The sequence below is a fragment of the Bubalus kerabau genome, chromosome 5 (assembly GCF_029407905.1).
Source record: "Bubalus kerabau isolate K-KA32 ecotype Philippines breed swamp buffalo chromosome 5, PCC_UOA_SB_1v2, whole genome shotgun sequence".
NCBI lineage: Eukaryota > Metazoa > Chordata > Mammalia > Artiodactyla > Bovidae > Bubalus > Bubalus kerabau.
The window spans coordinates 8,510,925-8,530,031 of NC_073628.1; the positions used below are offsets into that span (position 1 = coordinate 8,510,925).

The window sequence follows — 19,107 nt, forward strand, 5'->3', positions numbered from 1 at the left end:
GCGCTGCAAACCGTGCCGCCGTCCCCCAGGGAGGGTCATTTGCTCCTATTTGGGTCAGTCCTTTTGAGCAGCTACTGTGTGGCCGGCCTGGGGCCAGCGCTCCTCAGGGAACTGGCAGGACACATTGAGCGGGGGAGGGGACGGAAGGCTCGGCCCAGGGCTGTGAGTAGAGGGATCGCTAGGGAACCAGAGAAGCTTCACTAGGCCCTGGGAGCCGAGCTGAGAGCTCAATTCCAGGAAGGTTTATTGGCGCCCCCTACAGACTAGCCTGCGCTTTATACTAGGTACACAGACCTGGATTGCGCCACAGCCCCTGTTATTCCTAGCTTCCGGGCGAAGGAGAGGCAGCCTCTCAGTGAGGAGTTAACGCCAGCCCAGTGCTCTAACAGGGGCCTGGAACCAGGGTGAAGGCGGCTCCCTCCAGCAGAGGAAAGTCAGAGAGGGCTTCAGGGAGGAGGTGAGCTAGACCTGGGACTTGGGAGACATGAGGGAGGGTGCTCTCATTTCCAGTAGAGGAAATAGCAGACCCATGGAAGGATGGCGGAGCTGCAGAGGCCAGGCTTTTCAAGAGTTAGAATGTCATACCCAGGAGTTTGGAGTTTAGCCTGGTCTTTGAGGACCTGGGGACTGACATGCAGTGTTTTACGTGTGAAGTCAGGAAGATGGGAGTTGCCTGCTGAAGGGCCTAGATGGGGCAGATGTGGAGCTAGGACAAGGCCTGACTGCAGAAACAGGGAAGACCTGGGCACTGGGAGTGGGGCCCAAGGCAGAAGTCCCCGGCTCTGGGAAGGCCTTGCTTTGGAAGCCCTGTTCTCTGGCCTCCCCACCCTATCTGTTTGCCTGAGGCTGCAGCAAAAACAAAGAAAGAAAACACTCAATTGGCAGGAGATAAGCCCAGATAAGAGGCTGCCTTCCTCCGGAGGAGGCAGGCAGTCAGCCCGGGAAGCGCCAGGAAGCTGGGAGAGGCCTTGAAGAAGTGCCAGCCTGACCCTGCTGTAGAACCCAGCCGCACCCTCACTGCAGGGTCTCTGCCACTCCACACTGTCCCAGGGCAGGAGGGGGAGGCGTGGAGCAGGTCCTCCAGGCTGGCCGAAGACAGTCTGCCCTAGAGGGTCCATGCCCCACCTGCCTCCAGGTCAGGATGTCTTAACTTAGATGTGACCTCAGTTTCCTCATCTGCAAAACAGGCATAACATCTCCCTCACAGGGAGGAGGGGGATGCCGCGTCTCCCCTGCACATGCTGTGACCGTCAGCGCCCCTTTTCCCAAGGGTCACTTCCAGGCCCATCTGCTTCCTGCCCATCACTGAGAACCCAGGTGCCCTGAGGTTGGGCAGGGTTTGAGCTGCCCACCTGCACCCCAGCAGGTCTATCCCCTGATAACGGAACCAACTGCCTGTGTGGCCAAGAGCAGCCTCGGCGGAAGATGCTGGGTGCCTGGGTCATATCAGGCTACAGGAAGAGGGGGCAGGGGAGGCTTCCTGAAGCAGAGGCCTGAGCCTCTATGAAGGGAAGACAAGAAGAGCCCAGGAGAGAGAAAAGTAACCAGAGTAAGGGGCGGGGGAAGCAGAGTGAGAACCCAGGGCAGAGGGCAGAGAGGAGGGAGAGCCTGGGGGAGGCCAGAGGGCCTCTGATGTCAGGTCACTGGCAAGACCTCCAGGCAGTTCCTGGGCAAGGAGGTCTCAAAACCCCTTTTTTGGGGGCCTGACCCACAATGCCCACAAGCCCATTTTATAGATGAGAAAACTGAGGCTCCAGAAAAAGCAGAACCAGATCTAGGGCCCAGAATCCTCTCCAGTACTGCCCCAAACCACGCTGCACACAGGGTCCCTGAAATCCACGTTTATTCACATAAAAAAAAAAATCCCCAAAGGAAAGAGAAAGAATGTGACTTCCCGGAGCTCAAAGGCTCCACCCACTGTTCCCTGGGGAAGTGAGGGAGACAACTCCCACTCTAGGGTGTGGGTGTCATGGGGGTGAGGCCCTTCTGGCCCAGTGTGACCCACCCAGCACCTTCCCTAGGACTGAGGGCAGGAAGGAGGGGCTGGGGACTAATGGGGCCCCAGGGGGGTAAAAGAGGGGAGTTAGTGGGGGTGCTTGCCCTGGTTTAAAAAAATAAAATTTCTAAAGATAAAAAGTTTAAAAAAAAAAAAAAGAGCATTTAGTGTCTTAGCCTCCTGCCCTCCTCCCAGCGCCCACCCTGGCCTGGTGGCCACCTCTTGCTCAGCCAGTTCAGAGCTTTGTAGTCTCCTCCTGGCTCTCTGAGTCAGCGCCGGGCAGGTGCCCACTGCTCCCAGGCGCGTGACCGTTGCTGGCACAGGCGACCAGATGCCCGTCCCCCAGTCCCTCCTGTGTCTCGCCCAGCAGGCTCCAGCGGATCTCCTGGGGCAGCCTCTCCCGCTGCTCCTGACACTCCTGGACCAGCTGGGCCAGCAGCTGCAGGAGGAGCAGCGTCAGAGAGGCCACCCAGTGCTCTGCCCACCTGCCACCTGCCTGCCCCTCACCCACGGCCCCACCTTGGGCTCCTCTTCCGCCAGCTGTTGGAGGATCTGCTGCTGTCCGGCCACAAGGCGTTCCTGCCGCTGCTTCTGGGCCTCCTCCAGCTGTGTGTGGGGGACAAGGGCTCACACAAGGGTCTCTAAGGGAGGGGCCTGGGTCCCGGGGCTCTGTGGTGGCTGAGAAGTCAGGCAGACCCTCTTTCTGAGCAAGAAGGTGAAGGTTCCCGGGGCTGTGTGACCAGGGTCCTGAGATGACTCTTACAGCAGACCCACAGAGAAAGGATCTAGAAGTCCCTCTAGGGTGACGGAACATCAAGTTGACACCCAAGATACCGGTTTGGGATGACTGAAGGAACAGGAGTGGGCTAGGGTGGCACCTGAGCTTCACTCACCCGACGGATGGAGTTGACTGACTCAGTGATGTGCCGACGGTTAATCTCTGTTAGTTCCCTGCACGGGAGGCAAGGAGGATGGGCTCAGCGCCCAGGTACCCACCCGGCCTGCCCACCACACAACTGGCTCCCAGCCCCGATGCCCTTACGCCTCCTTCTTATGTTTCTCCCTGGTCTTGGCCTCTGAGATACTGTTGTGGCGTTTCCTGTCCAGGATCTTCTGCAGTTCCTTCTTCTCCCTGGAGGAACCAGTGGGAGAACAGGCAGGGTCAATGGCAGGACAGGGGTGTGTGTGTGTGTGTGCATTTGCCCACCTCGTGGCACCAGGGAGTACCCCCTGACCCCGCTGCCCGCGAGATCCCCGGCCTTCACCTCTCGTTTATCTCCTTCAGTTTCTTCAACTGAGTCATGTGAGCATCCAGGACAACCTCCCTGAGCTTCAGCTGAGCCTACAGACACAGGTGGCCGACAGGTGACCTGGGCTGTGACAGGCCTGTCCCAGAGGTAGGCTCCCCCCGCCCCCCACCACATGCCACCCACCACCCCCCCCCCCACCTGCTGCAGGTGCTCCAGCCTCCGCTCCGCCTCTGTGTCCACCTGGGCCTCCCTCAGCTCCAGCAGACACTGCACCTGTTTCTTCTGGAACTCTTGATACCTGCTAACTTCTTCCTCTTCTGCCCTCTCGTCCTCCCTGCTTCTGTGGGGAGAACCCCTCTGGGTAATACTCAGGTTGTCACATGGACCTGGGCCAGGAAGGCAGGGGGACAGGGCAGATGCCCACAGGCAGTGACAGATACCAACCCGGAGAGGTGGGATTGGTTATGCCAAGGAGGAGGCCTGTCAGCTCTACACAAATGTTAGGAGCCTATCTGGGCAACAGTCCCTGGAAACACGCTTTTATGAGGACTTCAAAAAAGGTATCCCTCCTGGTGGAAAGGGACTTCCCTTGTGGCTCAGCTGGTAAAGAATCCGCCTGCAATGCGGGAGACCTGGGTTTGATCCCTGGGTTGGGAAGATCCCCTGAAGAAGGGAAAGGCTACCCACTCCAGTATTCTGGCCTGGAGAATTCTATGGACTGCATAGTCCACGGGGTCACAAAGAGGGTGAGACCCAGAGTCCTCTGTCTTCCTTGCAGCAAACCTCCTTCCTAGGGGTCAAAAGGGCAGCCCTGGGCCATCTGTCTATGTCCACCTGGTGCAGACACCCTCATATTCACATTCACATCCATGCACAAAGCATATGGGCAGGTGGGACACTCACAGGACACCAGGCCGCTGTCGGCACCTGCTCCCCGCACGGGCCTGGGCCAGGTTGTCGAGCAACCGGCGCGTGAGGGCAACGGCCTTCCGCTGATGTTTCTTGTACAGCTCCCGGAAGTCTCGCTCTTGCCGGCTCCGGAGCTTCACCAGGGCCTTGTGGCCTCGGAGCTCGTCCAGCGGGGCCGGGGCCACCTCTGTGGACAGCAAAGGCGGGCTGGGCTGGGCTGGGCTGGGGCAGACCACCCCTACCGGAGCACCGGTTCCCTCCAGAAGTAGCCCTGCCCCAGGACAGGCCCGCCCCCTACCTGAGAGGATGCTGGCGATGAGATCATCGCGCTGACCTGGAAAGCACAGGCAGGGCTGGCTGTGAGAAGCTGGAGAAGGGCAGAGCTATCCCCCTCTCTCCGCCTACCCCCAGGCCGCCCCTTACCTGGGCTGCTGATGGAGGAGCTGATGGAGGAGCTGGTCGGGGAGGTGGCGGGGCCTGGGGGCCGGCGCGGGGAGGCGTCCAGTGGGCTGGGCGTCGGGTGTGGGTTCAGCTGGTACCCCAGCTGCTGAGTCTGGGTCTCCTGGCTCGTCTCTGGGCCAGACTGAGCCTGCAAGGGTGAGGTGGAGAAAGTAGAATGTTCTATGCTCCTTCCAGAAATGCTACTCTCTCCAGACCCTTCTTTTATTTTTTTTAGATATTTGGGGGGGAGGGAGCCACACCGTGAGGCTTGTGGAGACCTTAGTTCCCCAACCAGGGATCGAACCCAGGCCCTTGGCAGTGCAAGTGCAGAGTCCTAACCACTGGACCACCAGGGAACTCCCCCTCTCTAGACCCTTCCGTCCTTCACAATCTCCTTCAGCCTGAGGCCCTGGACTCCTCTCGTCTGTCATGTGGGGGCTGTGAGAATAACTCCATGAGAACAAGACACGCATTTCTTTCTTTTCTTTTTTTTTTTTTTTTAGACACGCATTTCTAACCCCGTTTTGCACGTGGGGTCTGGGGAAGAGAACGTGAGGTCGTGTCTCTAGGATGTGAGGCCTCACTGCATATGGTTAGGAACTTCTAGATTGTTCTGGAAAGCCCTGGCCCAGTCCCAAGTTCCCTCCTGTCTCTGAGTCCCCTCTCCACCCTTGCCCACAGCTGCTCATCTTCCTCGATGCTTAGCTCCTGATTAAATCAACGAAGGAAGTGACCACAGAGGGGGCACTAGTCTCTCCCGCTAATAACTCCAGGCAGCCAGCTTTCTTCCCTGCTGCCGCAGGCCCCCAGGGGACCGGGCCTAGCTGTGCGGCCAGCCTCTGCTCCTGACCCCTCCCCGCAGAAGCCACGGCCCGTCTCATGGCTCCCAGGACCATGCTTGAAATGCTTTTAGGGCTTCCAACTGCCCTGGTGAAGCGGCTGAACTCTGCACCCTGGCTTTGAGCCTGCCGGCAGCCAGAATTCTAGCCCTGGACAGTCCTGAAGGCCTTTCTTATGCAGAAGGGATTTCCACCTCCTTAAAATGTGGCGAGTAACCCCAGGCAGCTGAGCCTCCTGAACGAGAGAGCCCAGAAGCCCCAGCCGTGCAGCGTGGTGGAAGGGCGCTAGAGGCAGAGCCCAGGGCTGGAGGGACAGTGTGGGTGAACCCATGAAGCTGGCATCAGCAGCAAGCAGGGAACAGGCTCCTCGGGGAAAAGAGTCCTACCTACCGCCAGCTGGGACTGGCATGGGCGGTATAGACAGAGGAGAGTGGAGAAGGCTGCAGGGTGCTTCTCCACCAGGGCTGGGCCCAGGGGTCAGCTCTGACCACTCCCCCACCCTGACCCCCAGGGTCCAGATGAGCCTGAGCCTTGCTGCCCTCCTGCCTGTCAAGAGCACAGGCAGACAGACCCCTCCATGCATCACTGTGCCTGCCCCTGACCTGCCCTGGCTCACCTCGCTCTCCCCAATGAGGGCAGCCAGCTGCTTGGCCCTCTGGTCCATCAGGCTGACATGCTTGATGGGGTTGATCAGGGCCTCTGCATAGTCTGGGGGTGGAGGGGCAGAGGGCAAGGGTCTCAGACAGAACCCCCGGGGCCCACACCCTCCCCAGCTCTGGTCTCACACAGGGACCGCAAAACCACCCTCAGATCTGTTTACCACCCACCTGGAGCCACCAGTCCCAGCCACTCCCAGGCCCTGGCGGTGTCCTTGTCCCCACCCTGCCTGGCCTGCCCTGCCCCAGCCCGTGCGGCTCACCCTGGTGGTCGTCGGGGATGTAGTCGGAGGCCTCGGTGTAGATGAGCAGGGCTGGCAGGCACAGCGGCTGGTTGGCCTCGTTCCGCAGGCAGATGTAATGGTACCCTGGGAGGATGGGAGGGCAAGGGGGCTGAGCACAGGTCCCCACACACTGTGCCCCCCCTAACTGCCCAGAGTCCAGATGGTCTCACCTGAGCGGATGGCAGAGACAGGCAGGATCCGGTGCCCCACGAACTTGCCCCCCTCCTCAAAGGCCGCGATGCGCAGCGAAGCCAGCGTGGGCAGCACCACCTGAGGGCCCAGTCTGGTCTAAGCCGCAGCTGACCACGGCCAGCAAGGCCACCACCCAGAGTGGGCCCCTGGACCACATGACCCAACCACAGACCATCAGTCACCATCGCCACTAAGCCAATGGTGGACCCGCACCTCCACAGCCTGGCCAGAGGTGGCCAGTGTTCCCAGAGCCCTGAGTCCAGAACACTGGCAAACAGACCCCTCCAGGCATTATTATGGCAGGACGGGTCTGGTCACTGCCGGCTTAGCACCTAGACTGAGCCATGCATCTGAGACTGAGGCCGCATCCTCAGCAGGCCCATCCATCTGGGAGGCAGGGAGAAGCTGGGGTGAGCTTGCAGCAAGTCCCTCCTGCCTGGGAGAGGGGATGGGCTATGCCCCCGGGGAGCTACGGGACCTCCTGCCGTTTCAGCTTCCTGTCCCCCAACCCTGACCCCACAGAGGGCAGGGAGCTCCAGCCTGACACGGGGACAGGCAGGACCTGGGGTGACAGGCCTAGCCTCGGCACTGAGGCCTCTGACCCCCGACCATGCAGCGCTCCTGTTCCCCCACCAAGAGAGCCCAGCAGGTCTGGGGTGACACCCCTAGCCTTGGCACCCCCATCTCTGACCCCCAACCACATGGTGCTCCTGTTCCCCCAAGGGAGTCCAGCAGGTCTGGGGCTCACCTTGGGGAAGTCGAATGGCTCCTCATCCCACACAGGGTTGAACGAGTTCCCCTGTGAGGTCCGCGTGCGGTACTTGCGCCGCGTGTCAACAGGAAGCCCGAACATGTCCACCTCCACGTAGATGCCCACCTTCCTGTCGGACAGGAACTGCCCCGAGATCACCTGGGGGGCCAGGAGGGTGAGGAGGCTGCTCAAAAGTCCCACCCCCGGGACACCCTGGCTTGCGCCCTTCCCGGCCCCACCTTGACCCGCACGGCATTGGCCACGATGCCGTCCACTATGACTTCGGTGAAGGGGTCAAAGGACTTGTCCGGCCGCCGCATGAACTCAGGCTTGAGTAGGTAGCCGCTGCGCCCGTTGTACTCAAACACGCCGGCGTTGAGCTGCATCGGCACATCTGGGGGGGCGGTGCGCAACATGGGGAGGGCGAGGGTCAGCAGGTGGAACAGGGTCAGGGGTCAGGAAGGACACTGCTGTGCAGTGCAGTGGGGAAACCAGGGGTCATTCAGGTCAGATCAGATGGCATCTAGGATCCAGACTCCAAGAATACTGGACAAGGGGCCAGGTCTAGCATCAGCCAAGATCAGGGGTTAATGTCAGCTGAGGTCTTGGTTGGATTTGGGGATCTGGTATTAGATACAGTCAGAGGTTCCTGAAGTCAAGATTCACAGGATCAGGGGGCAGAAGTTAGTGAGGCTGGGGGCCAGAGGTCAAAGGTCAAGGCAGGGCAGCGCTCACCTAGAGTCTGAAAGTTGAGTGCAACGAGCTGGCAGCCCACGTTCCAGAAGAGCTGGGGCATGTAGTTGGACGAGTCCACGCGGGTGCCCTTGGGGTAGATGCGGCTGAGCTGCTGCTTGTTGTATCTGAGATTGACAGTCAGGGACCACAGACAGGTACTGGCCCCGCGTACTGCCTCGAGCCCAGTGCTCCAGGCCCATCCTCGGCTCCTGTGAACCCACCTCCCGGCCTTGGCTCAAGCTGTCCCGCAGTCCCCCACTTCTCAGCCTAGGCCCTGGGCAGTCTCCCAGGCCCGCTCCCAACCTAGACAGGGGTGCTTGAGAGTCAGGAGTGGTAGAACCACCCGAGCCTGCCTCCCAGTGAGCAGCCCCACCCTGGCTCGCCAGACCGCCAGCGCGGAAGGATACTCCACAAACTCCATGGGGCTCTTGGTCAGTTGCTCCATGGCCTTGGTCTCCACGAAGGATGACATCTCGAAGCACTTGTTCCTCTCTGGGGGGTGGAGGTGGGAGGGAATCAGGCCTGGCAGAGCCCGACTGCCTCCCCTTCCCCCACCTCTCACCCCACTCACTTCGAGCAGCCTCGAAGGACTTGAACTTGACAGGTTCGATATAGTTGACGAGTGTGGACATTTCCTCGGTGGCGTTGACCTCACTGCTGGCAGTGCCCTGGGGCCCCCAATCGCAGGGTCAGCGGTTCCGTGCCCCCCAGCCGGGAGTTGGAAGCTCCCTCACCTGCCCCCGCACCACAGAGGAGGCGCTGACCCTCTTCCCAGCCCGGCCACAGCCTGTCCATCATGGTCCCATGCGCCCCACAACCTTCTCTCTGGGCCTTGCTGACCGGGCCCTGGACCCCACCTTCCCGGTCTGCCTCCTGCCCCCTGATCCTTGGAAGCTGGAACTCCTCAGCCAACCTCAGGGGTTCAATTATTCACATGAGGGTGAGCCCCCAAATTCCCACCCCCACTCTCATTTCCAGCCACCGCCTTGCCACCTCTTCCTGGGTACCTCACAAGATTCCCCAAGCCTTGTATCCTGAGCTCACTCACCTCTGCCCACACCCGTCCCCACTCTGGGCCCCTCCCAAACCCAGTTTCAGCACTGACCTTTCCTGTCACCTCCCTTCCCCAGAACTCAGTGCCCTCCCTCCTCCACACTCTCTGGCCCTGCCACAGGGCCTTTGCACAGCCCCCCTTCCTCAGTCTGCTCACCCAATATCCTCGCCGAGGTCCGACTCCCCACTCCTCACCCCGGTTCTACACCCTAACTCACCCCCCCCAGCCCATATCCCAAACACAATTTCACACTTGTTTCCACACCTGTTTACCTAAGACCCTCCCCAACTCCACACACACCCCCTCTGTGTGAACTCTGGGAGGGCAGGTGGACCCAGCGCTCAGGGCTGTGCCTGGCACAGTCAGGGCTCAGCCCACTTGGGAAGTGAAGGCATGCCACTGCCCCCTCATCCCACTTGCAGGCCTGACCTCATCCGTGGTCGGCTTTTTGGGGTCCGTTTGTTCCTCCTCTTCCTCGTCCTCTTCCTCATCCTCCCGGTAGGCAGGTCCAAGAGCATCAGGGCCCCGCTGCAAACCTTCCTCCCCCAGAGACTTCCGAGGCTCCAGGCTGGGCTTCTCGAGGCCCACCTCCTCCCCATTGCTCAGGCCTGGGCAGCTGTCAGAGCTGGGGGACCCTGCAGAGGACAAGGCCATGGGGTCAAGGGTCAGGGCACACAGTTGCTCAGGAGCCAGGAAGGGTTGGGCCCGAGGGGTGCAGAACTGCCTCATGGAGTCCAGGGGTACTCTCAGCGCAGTGTTGCTGAGGAGAGGGGGAGGTCAGGAGTTGAACGGGATCAAACCCAGTGGTAGTGTAGAGGAGTCAAAAGTCAAAGGTCAGGGTGCAGATATAACTCTGGGGAGATGTAACTCAGGAAGATAGGTAGGGTGGCTCAGAAGGCTGAGAACTGGGATACAACAGTCCTGACAGTTGGGGGGAAGGATGACAAGGAGGGGTTCCAAGTCAAGGGTCAGTTAGGGCCACACCCCGTGAAGGGGCTTAGGGAGGTAAGCAGTCATGGGTCAGATGGAAGAGGGGCCTCAATAAAGTGAGAGGTCAGGGTGAGCTGAAATAGGACCCGCTGGGAGAGTACACTTATAAGGGGTCTCAGGAGAGAGATGGTTCACTGAGGTCAGAGGTCTGAGTCACAACCTGGTCGAGGGGGAACACGTCTGTGAGGTGCTAGCTGGAGGCTGAGACTGAAGGGTCAGGAGGTGGATGGAACCACATCCCAGGCGGCGAGTGGCTTGGAGAGGGGGGAAGTCAAGTTGGGCGCAGAAGGCGCGTCTCCAGGGAGGGCTGGGCTCAGAGAAGTGGGGGCTTAGGGTCGGGACTGGGGTAGGAGGTCAGGCCAGGATCTCACCAAGCTGGGGCGAGGAGGGCTCGGTGGTGGCGGAGCTCTCGCTCAGGGCCGAGTTGCTCTGCTCGAGTGGCCGCTTGCGCACGGAGCTGTCAGGGACGCCGCTGCCGAGTCGGTGCCGCTTCTTGTTCTTCACCAGGATGCGGCCCATCAGGTCCTGGGGGCTGGGCAGGGGTATGCCTGGGGCCAGCTGGTGGGCACGGACAGGTCAGCGTCTGCTGGGCGCCCTAACCCCCACGCCCCGCCCCGGCTCTGAGCCCCATACCGGGTACTTGTCCAGGGGGTCAATGAGCAGAGCGTCCCCAAAGATGGAGCGGCAGTACTCAGCCATCTTGGCCTGCTGTTTCGCCCTGTGGGGCCAAGGTCAGAGGTCAGAGGTTCCTGGGGTGAAGCTGAAGTCCCCAGAGTGGATCAGAGGCTGGCAAGATTACCAAAAGGGTCACTCACTCCCAGGGTCAAAGGTCATAGGAGCAATCCAACAGTGTCATAGTGAGTGGCTGTCCCTGGGTCAACAGGGACTCCCCCCGGCTGGGATTGGGGTCCCACTCACGAGTCCACGTGGTTCTCAAAGGAGAGGATGACGGGGTAGGGTGAAGTCTTGAAGGCGGTCTCCGCGATGGCCTCGAGCACGTCTCTCAGCGGCACCTCCGTGGTCATGGTGAAGCCGTGCGTGATGAACGGCTCCTCCTCGGGCGGCCGCCCCTTCCACACGTCCAGCTCCACACAGCGGCAGCCCCACAACAGCGCCTGCCGGTACATCTCCACCGACGAGGTTCCGGCCAGCTGCCCCGCTGGGGGCCAGGCTCCATCACCACCAGTGCCCAGCCAGCCTGGCTCCTCACCCTCCTCCCCAGCCCTGTGCTGAGCTGGGTGGGGCCGTGCCGGGGACACAAAGCCCCGGTGGTGGCCTAGCCTGGGCTCGCTTTGTCTGGCCAGCTGCTGATCACTCCTTGATTCACTGTGGAACCAGCATCACCTCTCGCCCCAAAGCCCCAAAGCCAGGCAGAGTCAGCATCCATTGGCACTGGCTGACAGGTGGGGCCCTCCACCTCCAGGTCTCACCCTGTCTCAGATGAACTCCTATCACCCCCATCCCACCAGCCTGAACTGGGAGTTGTCCCCAGAACCTCCACGGCCCCCCGCTTCCCTTTCTTCCCTCCACGGTGGCTGCCCTGGAACAGCCTCTGTCACCTCCTCCTGGGGACAGCAGGCTCCTCCCCGCCTCCCATCCAATCTCTGTGGAGCACCGGGCGTCATCCTTCTAAAAACATACCAGGTCACATCACCTCCCCCTGCTCAACACCTTGCAAGAAACCTTCCCATTCACTCAGGATCAGTACAAATTCCTTCCATTCTTTCTGTGCCTCCAGGGTCCCTCTCGTGGATACCTGCCCCACCACGCCCCACCCCGCCCCACCCACCTCTTGGCCTCCTTTCAGCTTAAGAGCACCAGGTGGCCCCAGTTCCAGCCCCCCCCACCCCCTCAATATACACAGGCTGTCCTTCACAGGGCAGGTGCAGGCCTCAGCCCTTCCCCTGGGGAAGCCTCCTGGACCTCCGGGGAAACCCATGCAGAGAAGCCCGCTCCCTAGGACAGGCTTGCTATTTCTGGCTTGCTTCCCCAGCATGGGCCACCCCAAAGGGAGGGAGGCAGTCTAAGGACCAGAGGGCAGAGGTCACGCTAGGATGGGCACGCTCACCCGTGAGATAGGTGTTGTGTGAGGAATTGATGAAGTAGGCGCTGAGTGGCTGGGTCATGTCTGCGCTCAGATCCAAGGCCTCAAGCGGCAGAATGCCATTCTCCTCACCTCCCAGGTAGCGGCTGAAGCCCTCCATGGACATCTGGTCTGGGGGGCAGGGTAGGGTCAGCAGGGTCAGTGGGGGCCCTCCCACCTTGCCCCCAGCTCCCACGCTGGCTCACCTCGCTCCAGGAACTGCTTGTTGGGCTCGTACTTCTCGATGAGCAGCCGGGCCTGGGAGGGCCGCAGAGGTGGGTACAGCACTTCGTTGAGCCGCGGGTCCCGCTGCTTCTGGTTAATGAAATCCATGAGCTGCTCCAGTGTCAGGTAAGGTTTGCCCTTGGCGCCTCTGGAGGGGGTGAGATGGTGGGTTAGGCTGCAGCCTCACCAGCCCCTGCTTCAAACCCTCACCGGGGGAGGAGTCAGAAGGTCGGTGCCTAGTTCCAGAACCTTCTGATGGGGACGGGGGCCAGTCTCAGCCCCCCTGGGCCTCAGTTTCCCCATCCACTCTCCTGACTACTTGGTGCCAACGCTGGTGTCAGTAAGGGCTTTGGAAGCCACCAAGGGCTTGGCCCACCACACTGTGCCTGCCTGCAGCTCCTGAGTCCAACCTCAGGTCCAGAGTCACCCACAACACATCTGAGCCAATGCATTCTGGTCCCTAGCACGGGGGACCTCCTGCTGTCTCAGGAGCATCGCTGGCCAAGAAGGGTCAGCACAGAACTGTCCACAGCAGAGCCCCAGGCAGCCCTGAGCACAGCTACAGCCCAGCACACAGAGACCCCCAAGAGGTCCGCCTCCCCTCCCAGGACTGGAAGGAACGCCGCTGCCGGCAGAGGCCAGACACAGTACACGGGGGCCGGTGGGCAGGTCGGCCTTGCTCACATCTCCAGCAGGATCTTGTCAATGTCCGGCCGCAGACACAGCTTGTTCAGGAACCGCTCAAAGATTTCCAAGGAAAACTCGTCAGGCCGGATGGACTCGCTCTAGGGGCCAGGAGTGGAGAGTCAGAACCCAGGGTCAGCCGGCCCTGAAAGGGCAGGCACCCGTTGTGATACCCGCCCAACCCCTGTCCCCAGGCCCCTCACTCGGTTGAAATTGAGGCCACAGGATTCCAGTGCAGTTTCTACCCGCTTCTTGTCTGCTGAGAACATCTTCAGGATGCTGAGCAGATGGGAGGGGTTAGGGTCAGTGGGGCAAAGGTCACCAAGGTCAGAACAGCAGAGGAGATGCTGAGGAGGGAGAGGGGTGCTCACTTCTTGACTGGAATCCGTCCATCCTGGTTTACCTGCAGCTTCAGCTTCGTGTATCTGGGGAGACAGGTGGGAGGGTCACGCCCTGGGACAACAGCCTCCTGAACCCCCCACCACGCACTCCTGCCCCGCGCTTCCCCAGGGCAGGCCCAGGGCTCACGCTTTGCGCAAGAAGGTGTTCCGGGAGGCGTTCTGAGCCAGGATGTTCATAGCCAACTTGAAGAGCTCCTCGGACCAGACCTGAGGGGTCAGGATCCAGGGGCAGGGCGTGAGTGGGGGACAGAGGGGCTGGCTCAGCCACTGTCGGATACACAGGAAATGCTTAAAAACAGCTTTGTCAGAGGATGATTAGAAAAAGGGGCAGAGGACAGCCTAGTACACAGCAGGTGCCTACTAAGTGATGGCTGACTCAGCAAGTGAGGCAGTAGCTCCCCCAGGCCCAGCCATCGATCCTGGCCCACCTTGGCTGTATCATCCTGCACGGCCATGAAGTTCAAGAATGTTGTATTCACCGGGTCTGGCCCGGCCACAACTGTCATCAGCTTCTCCTCCAACCGGGCATCAGGGCCCCCAAAGCCCAACACCTCCCGGATCTTGGGGTCCTGAGTAGATGAGAGCCAAGGGTGAAGAGGGCTGTCCCCCTCCCCCATTACCTCACTCCCATCCATAACCTGGGCCCCCATCACTCACCTTGGGCAGGCGGGCATAACGGCCCGTCCTGGTGTCCCTGATGGAGCTGATGTCGAGTGTGTCCACCTCCTGGGGAAACCAGATGCCACGGTGGGTCTGAGAGGCTCCAGGGTGAGAACTGGAAGCCCCCAAGCTCCCCACCCGGGCCAGGGAGTGCTCACCCCCTGCTGTAGCCCCAGTCTTAGCCCCCACCTGTAGCACTTCCTGTCCAGGGAACTGTGGGAGAGGTCAGGCAGCAGCGGGGCCCCACCCCCAAGGGCAGGGGCAGGGAATGGTTTCGGGAGGTCTGGGGTGGGGGGCCCTAGACCCAAGCAAGCTGTGCCAGGGCCGCCCTCACCATGTTGGGTCCTGTCCAGTACAGGAAGAAGCCATTGGAGTCCACTCGCAGGGTTACCAGGTTCCGACTGGAGGCCTCCTGGGGACGAGACGGATGGCAGGGGTCAGGGAGTGAGGGTTGCTGCCCAGGTTTGGGCCCTGGAACCCAGGGCCCATCCACTCCAATCTTTCTGCTAGTGAGCGAAGATGACGGCTCAGCCAGGCCACAGGTCCTTAGTGGCTCCTTTCAGTCCTCAGGACAAAGCTGAGTTCCTAGGCCCCTCCCAGCCCCACCTCCTTCTTGCCCTAAGACTCTGTCACATGGACAACTAACTATCCATTCCCCATCCCCAGGTTTTGCATCATTGTTCCCATGCAGGGATATCTTCCTTTCTTTCTCTTCCCATGAAATCTAATCTGCCTCCTTGGAGAGGCCTCCCCAGACCCCAACCCTGGGCTGTTTCCTCATAAGGTCTGAGAGATCCCTGGTGGCTGAAGCCCCCACAGCCCCCTTGGGAATATTTATGAAATGAAAGAAGAGGGTTTGGAAGCCTGACCCTCATGGTCCTCTGTGTCCCTCAGGTCCCCAGGACAGCCAGCCACCCCTTACATTGGCCTCAAAGTCCATTACCCCCCACTCTGCATCCCACTGGAGTCCCACAGCTTCGAGGCTCACCCCACCCATCTTACAGCACAGACTAAGTCCCCTTGGACAGGTACTCATTCTGTCCTCAGGCCCAGACAGTGAATTCAGCCCTCACTCAAACAGCCTGGTGGAAGGGCAGCAAAAGGGTGCACTGGCTCCATTTCCGAGAAGAGCCACCCTGTGTGACTCAGGACCAGCAGCGGTGGGGACGGGGTGGTGTCATCAGCAGCTCAGACTCAGCCAGGGCCCAAGTGACCAAGTGGCCACAGATAGAACTCTCCTGTGGCTGTTTAGCTGATCAGTGGTGTCCGAGTCTTTGCAACCCCTTGGATTGTAGCCTGTCAGGCTCCTCTGTCCGTGGGATTTTCCAGCCCAGAATGCTGGAGTGGGTTGCCATTTCCTTCTCCAGGAGATCTTCCTGACCCAGGGATCAAACTCGCATCTCCTGCATTAGCAGGCACTGGCAAGCGGATTCTTTACCACTGAGCCGCGAGGGAAGCCCAGAACTCTCTTCCCCCAGGCCAACAGAAGACCCTGCCTCACCCTGGTGCCACTCCCAAGTTACTGCTCATTGGTGGTCAGTACAGTGCCTCACCCTCCCTTCTGCTTGCCAGGTACAGGTCTAAGCACTCGCTATCTAGGAGCTCACTTAGTTCTCTAAACATCCTATGAGGTTTGCGCTACTGTTCTTCCCATTTTACAGTTGAGAAGACTGAGCCACAGAAAGACTATGCAGCTTTCCTAAGGTCAAGAAAAGGAGCCAAGATGTGCACGCAGGCAGTATGGCTCCAGGGCTTCCCTGGTAGCTCAGACTGTAAAGAATCTGCCTTAAATGCAGGAGACCCAGGTGCGATCCCTGGGTCCGGAAGATCTCCTGGAGGAGGAAATAGCAACCCACGCCAGTATTCTTGCCTGGAGAATTCCATGGACAGACGAGCCTGGTGGGCTACAGTCCATGGGCTCACAAAGAGTCGGGCATGACTGAGCGACTAACACTACTAGCTTGGTTCCAGAGGCTTTTCTGGTGGCTTAGCGGTAAAAAATCCACCTGCTAGTGCAGGGAATGCAGGTTCAATCCCTGGATCGGGAATATGCCCTGGAGGAGGAAAGAGCAATGCACTGGAGTATTCCTGCCTCGGAAATCCCTTGCCTGGCAGGCTTCAGTCCATGGAGGGTTCTTGTTGAACTGAGCAATTGAACAACAATAACAAGTATGGCTCTCGAGTCCCAAGGTTTGGGAAGCAGGGAACCAGGACCTCTGCCAGACTCCCAGCTGCTGGCCTCAGCCGCCACCCCACCGTGGGGCCTGGGATCAGTCTGTTCTCCAGACTCAGTTTCCATCTGCAGGAGGACGGGGACTCCACTAGCCCCGCCCATCTCAGGCTTTGCTTAGGAAAGATGGGAGACTGAGCTGGAGGCAGAGGGGACGGCAGCTTGGGAACTTTTGGGGTGCTTGGGCCTCCCCACCTCACTGGGCTGACACCTACCCTCAGCCCTTTTCTGGGATTACCAACCCTGCCCTGGGGCTCAGGGGCCCCCAGTAGTGTGAAGAGGGGCTAGTTCTGTGGGCACTGCCTCCAGGGCCTCCCTCTAACCCTCCTCAGAGGCCCGGTCTTCAAAGGCAGCCGGAACCCCAGCCTCTCAGGCCCCAAGTCCTTGTCAGCAACCCCCACCCCACCCCCAGGGCCCTCTCCCTGTTCCCACTTCCTTATTTGGGTTTATCACACTGGAAGGAAAAGGAGAAACTTTTCCCTTCAAGCTGGCCTGGGGGGAGGGGTCTGCCCTAGTCCCAGGGGCGCCCGGAGACCCTCTAGGGCACACCTGTTACCTCAGGCCACGCCCCCAGCCCCTCCCCTAGCTCTCACGCCTACCCGCCCCACCCAGCCGGAAAGGAGCCGGGAGTCTTCCAGGCCTCCGGCCTGGCTGGGAAGGAGCAGCAAGGAAGCTCAGGCCGGCGAGGAGGGGCCCAGGGGGCAGGGGAAGGGGCGCTGTGGAAACGAGCGTGAGGGGCAGGACCCGTCGCCGAGCCGCAGGTGGGAGCGGGGCCTCGGGGATGCAGCAGGGGCAGGTCAGATAAAGGGGGGCCAGGATTTATTGGGGTTCAAAGTCCCAGTGCTAAGGAGTGGTGAGCAAAGTTCCCCCGAGGTGGAGGAACTTGGGGGGCAAAGTCTCCATGTGGGGTGACTTGGTACCCCCACCAGAGCGAGGAGCTGGGCTGGGATCTAGAAGCAGGGCAAAGGGGTGCCAGCCAGAACAGGGTGAAAAAGTGATGAATGGAGAAGAATGTTCAAAATAGGGTACGAGGAAGAGCAGGGTCCCAGAGGCACCCAGTCAGAATGGGGGTACGCTAAGCCAGAGTGGGGGCCATGGTTCTTGAGCCAGACCGTCCAGTGCTGGGCAGGGGTCTGGTGACCAGGCCAGGGTTGGAGGAACGAGAATTAGACGGGCAGGGAGAGGTGAGAAGGACGAGTAAAAAAGCGGGGGCTAGAATTTATTGGGGTTCGAAATCTCCGAGCCAAGGAATAAATGTCACATTTTCCGCAGATGAGGGGTTGGACTGGCGGGTGGGGGACAGTCTTCCTTACGGGTACGATTGGGGACTCAAGTTTCCGGAGCGCAGCCAGGCTGGGATGGGGGTGGCGCGGTGATCAGGCCAGTCTGGGCCGGGGGTCCCCGGCGTCTGGCGGAGCAGGAGTGACGGAGTCCCCGGATCTGGGCGGAGCAGGGAGCCCCTGCACTCACCTCGTCCCATTTGATGAACTTACTCCCGCGCCGCAGGGTCTCCACGACGGTGGGCGGCTCCAGCTGCAGCGCGTGGACGCCGGGCCTGGCGCCCGCCATAGCCGGGCCGGGGGCGGGTCGGGGACCCGCGGAGCCCCGACGGGGACCCGACGGCGCCGCTGTTCCCTCCGCGCGCTCCCGCACGGCCCGCTCCGGCCCGGCGGCGTCTGCGCCGGCCCGCCAGCCAGTCTGTCCCGGACAGACCAGAGAATCGGCGGGGCCCGGCCGGGGCGGGGCGGGGGCGGGGCCGCAGCGGGACCGCCCCCTCCCACAGCGTCCGGCCGGCCCGCCTCGCGTCGGCTCCCCCTGGCGGCCGGGGTAGCGACTGCAGCCAGAGGAGGGATGGGACCCTGGGCGCGCCTGGACTGAGGCGCTTCGCTGGGGTATCTCAGCTGAACAGGCTCCGGGTGGAGGGAGGGCGCTTAGGGATCGGGGTGCAGCTAGGGGGACTGGGTGTAGAGGGCGCTGCTGAAGACCGGCGCTGGGGTTAGCCCACTGTTTCTGAGGAGCAGGGGCGGGGGTATTACTAGAGAGCAATACTTGAGCCTGGGGGAGAAGAGACCTGCCTTCCACCCCACTCCTACAGCATTTAGCTGAGTGCTGGAAAAGCCACTCCCACCCCCGCCTCTGCCCTCACATCGCCTCACCCCCTCCAGCAGCAGCTCGGCCCCCCTCCCTGAGAGCAATTAGCAAGCTAATGGGCCTCCCGCCGCAGGCGCCCTCCCCCCGTCCCTAGCCCGGGGAGGCCCGGCGCCTGCCGCCTCCTTTGAGGACCCAAGCACCCTGGCTTTGTAGAGCGAGCCCTGGAACAGCGCCCTTCTTGTTCCACAGAACCCACTCCCCGCCCCCCGCCCCCTTCCCCAGCTCAGCCTGGAACCTGTCCCTGTGGGGCTCCCGACTGCAAACTGAGAAGGGGACAGCTGGTCGTTTTGCTTGGAGGGGTCAGAAGCCTCCTGGGTGTCCATGAACTAGGAGGGTTGAGGAGGGGCTCTGCCACGCCTGGCCCACAGCAGGTGCCCTGAAATCTGCAGCGTGCCAGGGACCTGAGCTGGAAGGCGCATGGGCACTGAGATGGGTGGGGGCTGCAGCCCCTCCCGCAGGGCTTGGCTGGGGGGGCTCCTGCCTGGGGGCCCCTGTGGGAGCCCCCCCAATACAGAGGCAGTAGCAGCAGCAGGTTTAAAGTAGAACTCATCCAGAGGGGCCAGCCAAGTCACCTAG

General features: G+C 61.1%; 1 protein-coding gene and 1 non-coding gene across 3 annotated transcripts; both read right to left on the bottom strand.

The window, feature by feature from the left end:
• Positions 1 to 1,826: 1,826 nt before the first annotated feature.
• PLCB3 (phospholipase C beta 3) lies at positions 1,827 to 18,100 on the bottom strand. 2 transcript variants are annotated; one of them, XM_055580939.1, is made up of 31 exons: positions 17,851 to 18,100; positions 14,485 to 14,562; positions 14,148 to 14,216; positions 13,919 to 14,059; positions 13,618 to 13,697; positions 13,461 to 13,514; positions 13,293 to 13,368; positions 13,090 to 13,190; positions 12,387 to 12,553; positions 12,166 to 12,312; positions 11,016 to 11,256; positions 10,731 to 10,815; positions 10,469 to 10,655; positions 9,537 to 9,742; positions 8,625 to 8,721; positions 8,461 to 8,545; positions 8,054 to 8,178; positions 7,558 to 7,712; positions 7,316 to 7,477; positions 6,546 to 6,645; positions 6,355 to 6,459; positions 6,052 to 6,143; positions 4,579 to 4,744; positions 4,454 to 4,489; positions 4,150 to 4,342; positions 3,445 to 3,583; positions 3,262 to 3,338; positions 3,039 to 3,128; positions 2,890 to 2,947; positions 2,516 to 2,602; positions 1,827 to 2,435 (listed from the first exon to the last, which is right to left on the bottom strand). In XM_055580939.1, exons 1-31 carry the CDS (start codon positions 17,947 to 17,949, stop codon positions 2,232 to 2,234), a joined length of 3,702 nt encoding a protein of 1,233 aa, XP_055436914.1. In that variant the 5' UTR covers positions 17,950 to 18,100; the 3' UTR covers positions 1,827 to 2,231. The 2 variants fall into 2 exon arrangements, with proteins under 2 accessions (XP_055436914.1, XP_055436913.1); XM_055580938.1 differs by having other exon boundaries at positions 3,445 to 3,586.
• On the bottom strand, positions 4,880 to 4,952 carry TRNAA-UGC (transfer RNA alanine (anticodon UGC)). The gene has a single exon. It is a non-coding gene; the product is annotated as a tRNA-Ala (tRNA).
• Positions 18,101 to 19,107: the final 1,007 nt, after the last annotated feature.

Bases quoted from the DNA above. Each gene is read 5' to 3' on its own strand.
- PLCB3 (XM_055580938.1), bottom strand. From the start codon at position 17,949: ATGGCGGGCGCCAGGCCCGGCGTCCACGCGCTGCAGCTGGAGCCGCCC. The intron at 3,129-3,261 runs GTGAAGGCCGGG...TGGTTCCTCCAG, and splicing joins CTGAAGGAGATAAACGAGAG to GGAGAAGAAGGAACTGCAGA. The intron at 2,948-3,038 runs GTAAGGGCATCG...CCTCCCGTGCAG, and splicing joins GAGAAACATAAGAAGGAGGC to GGAACTAACAGAGATTAACC.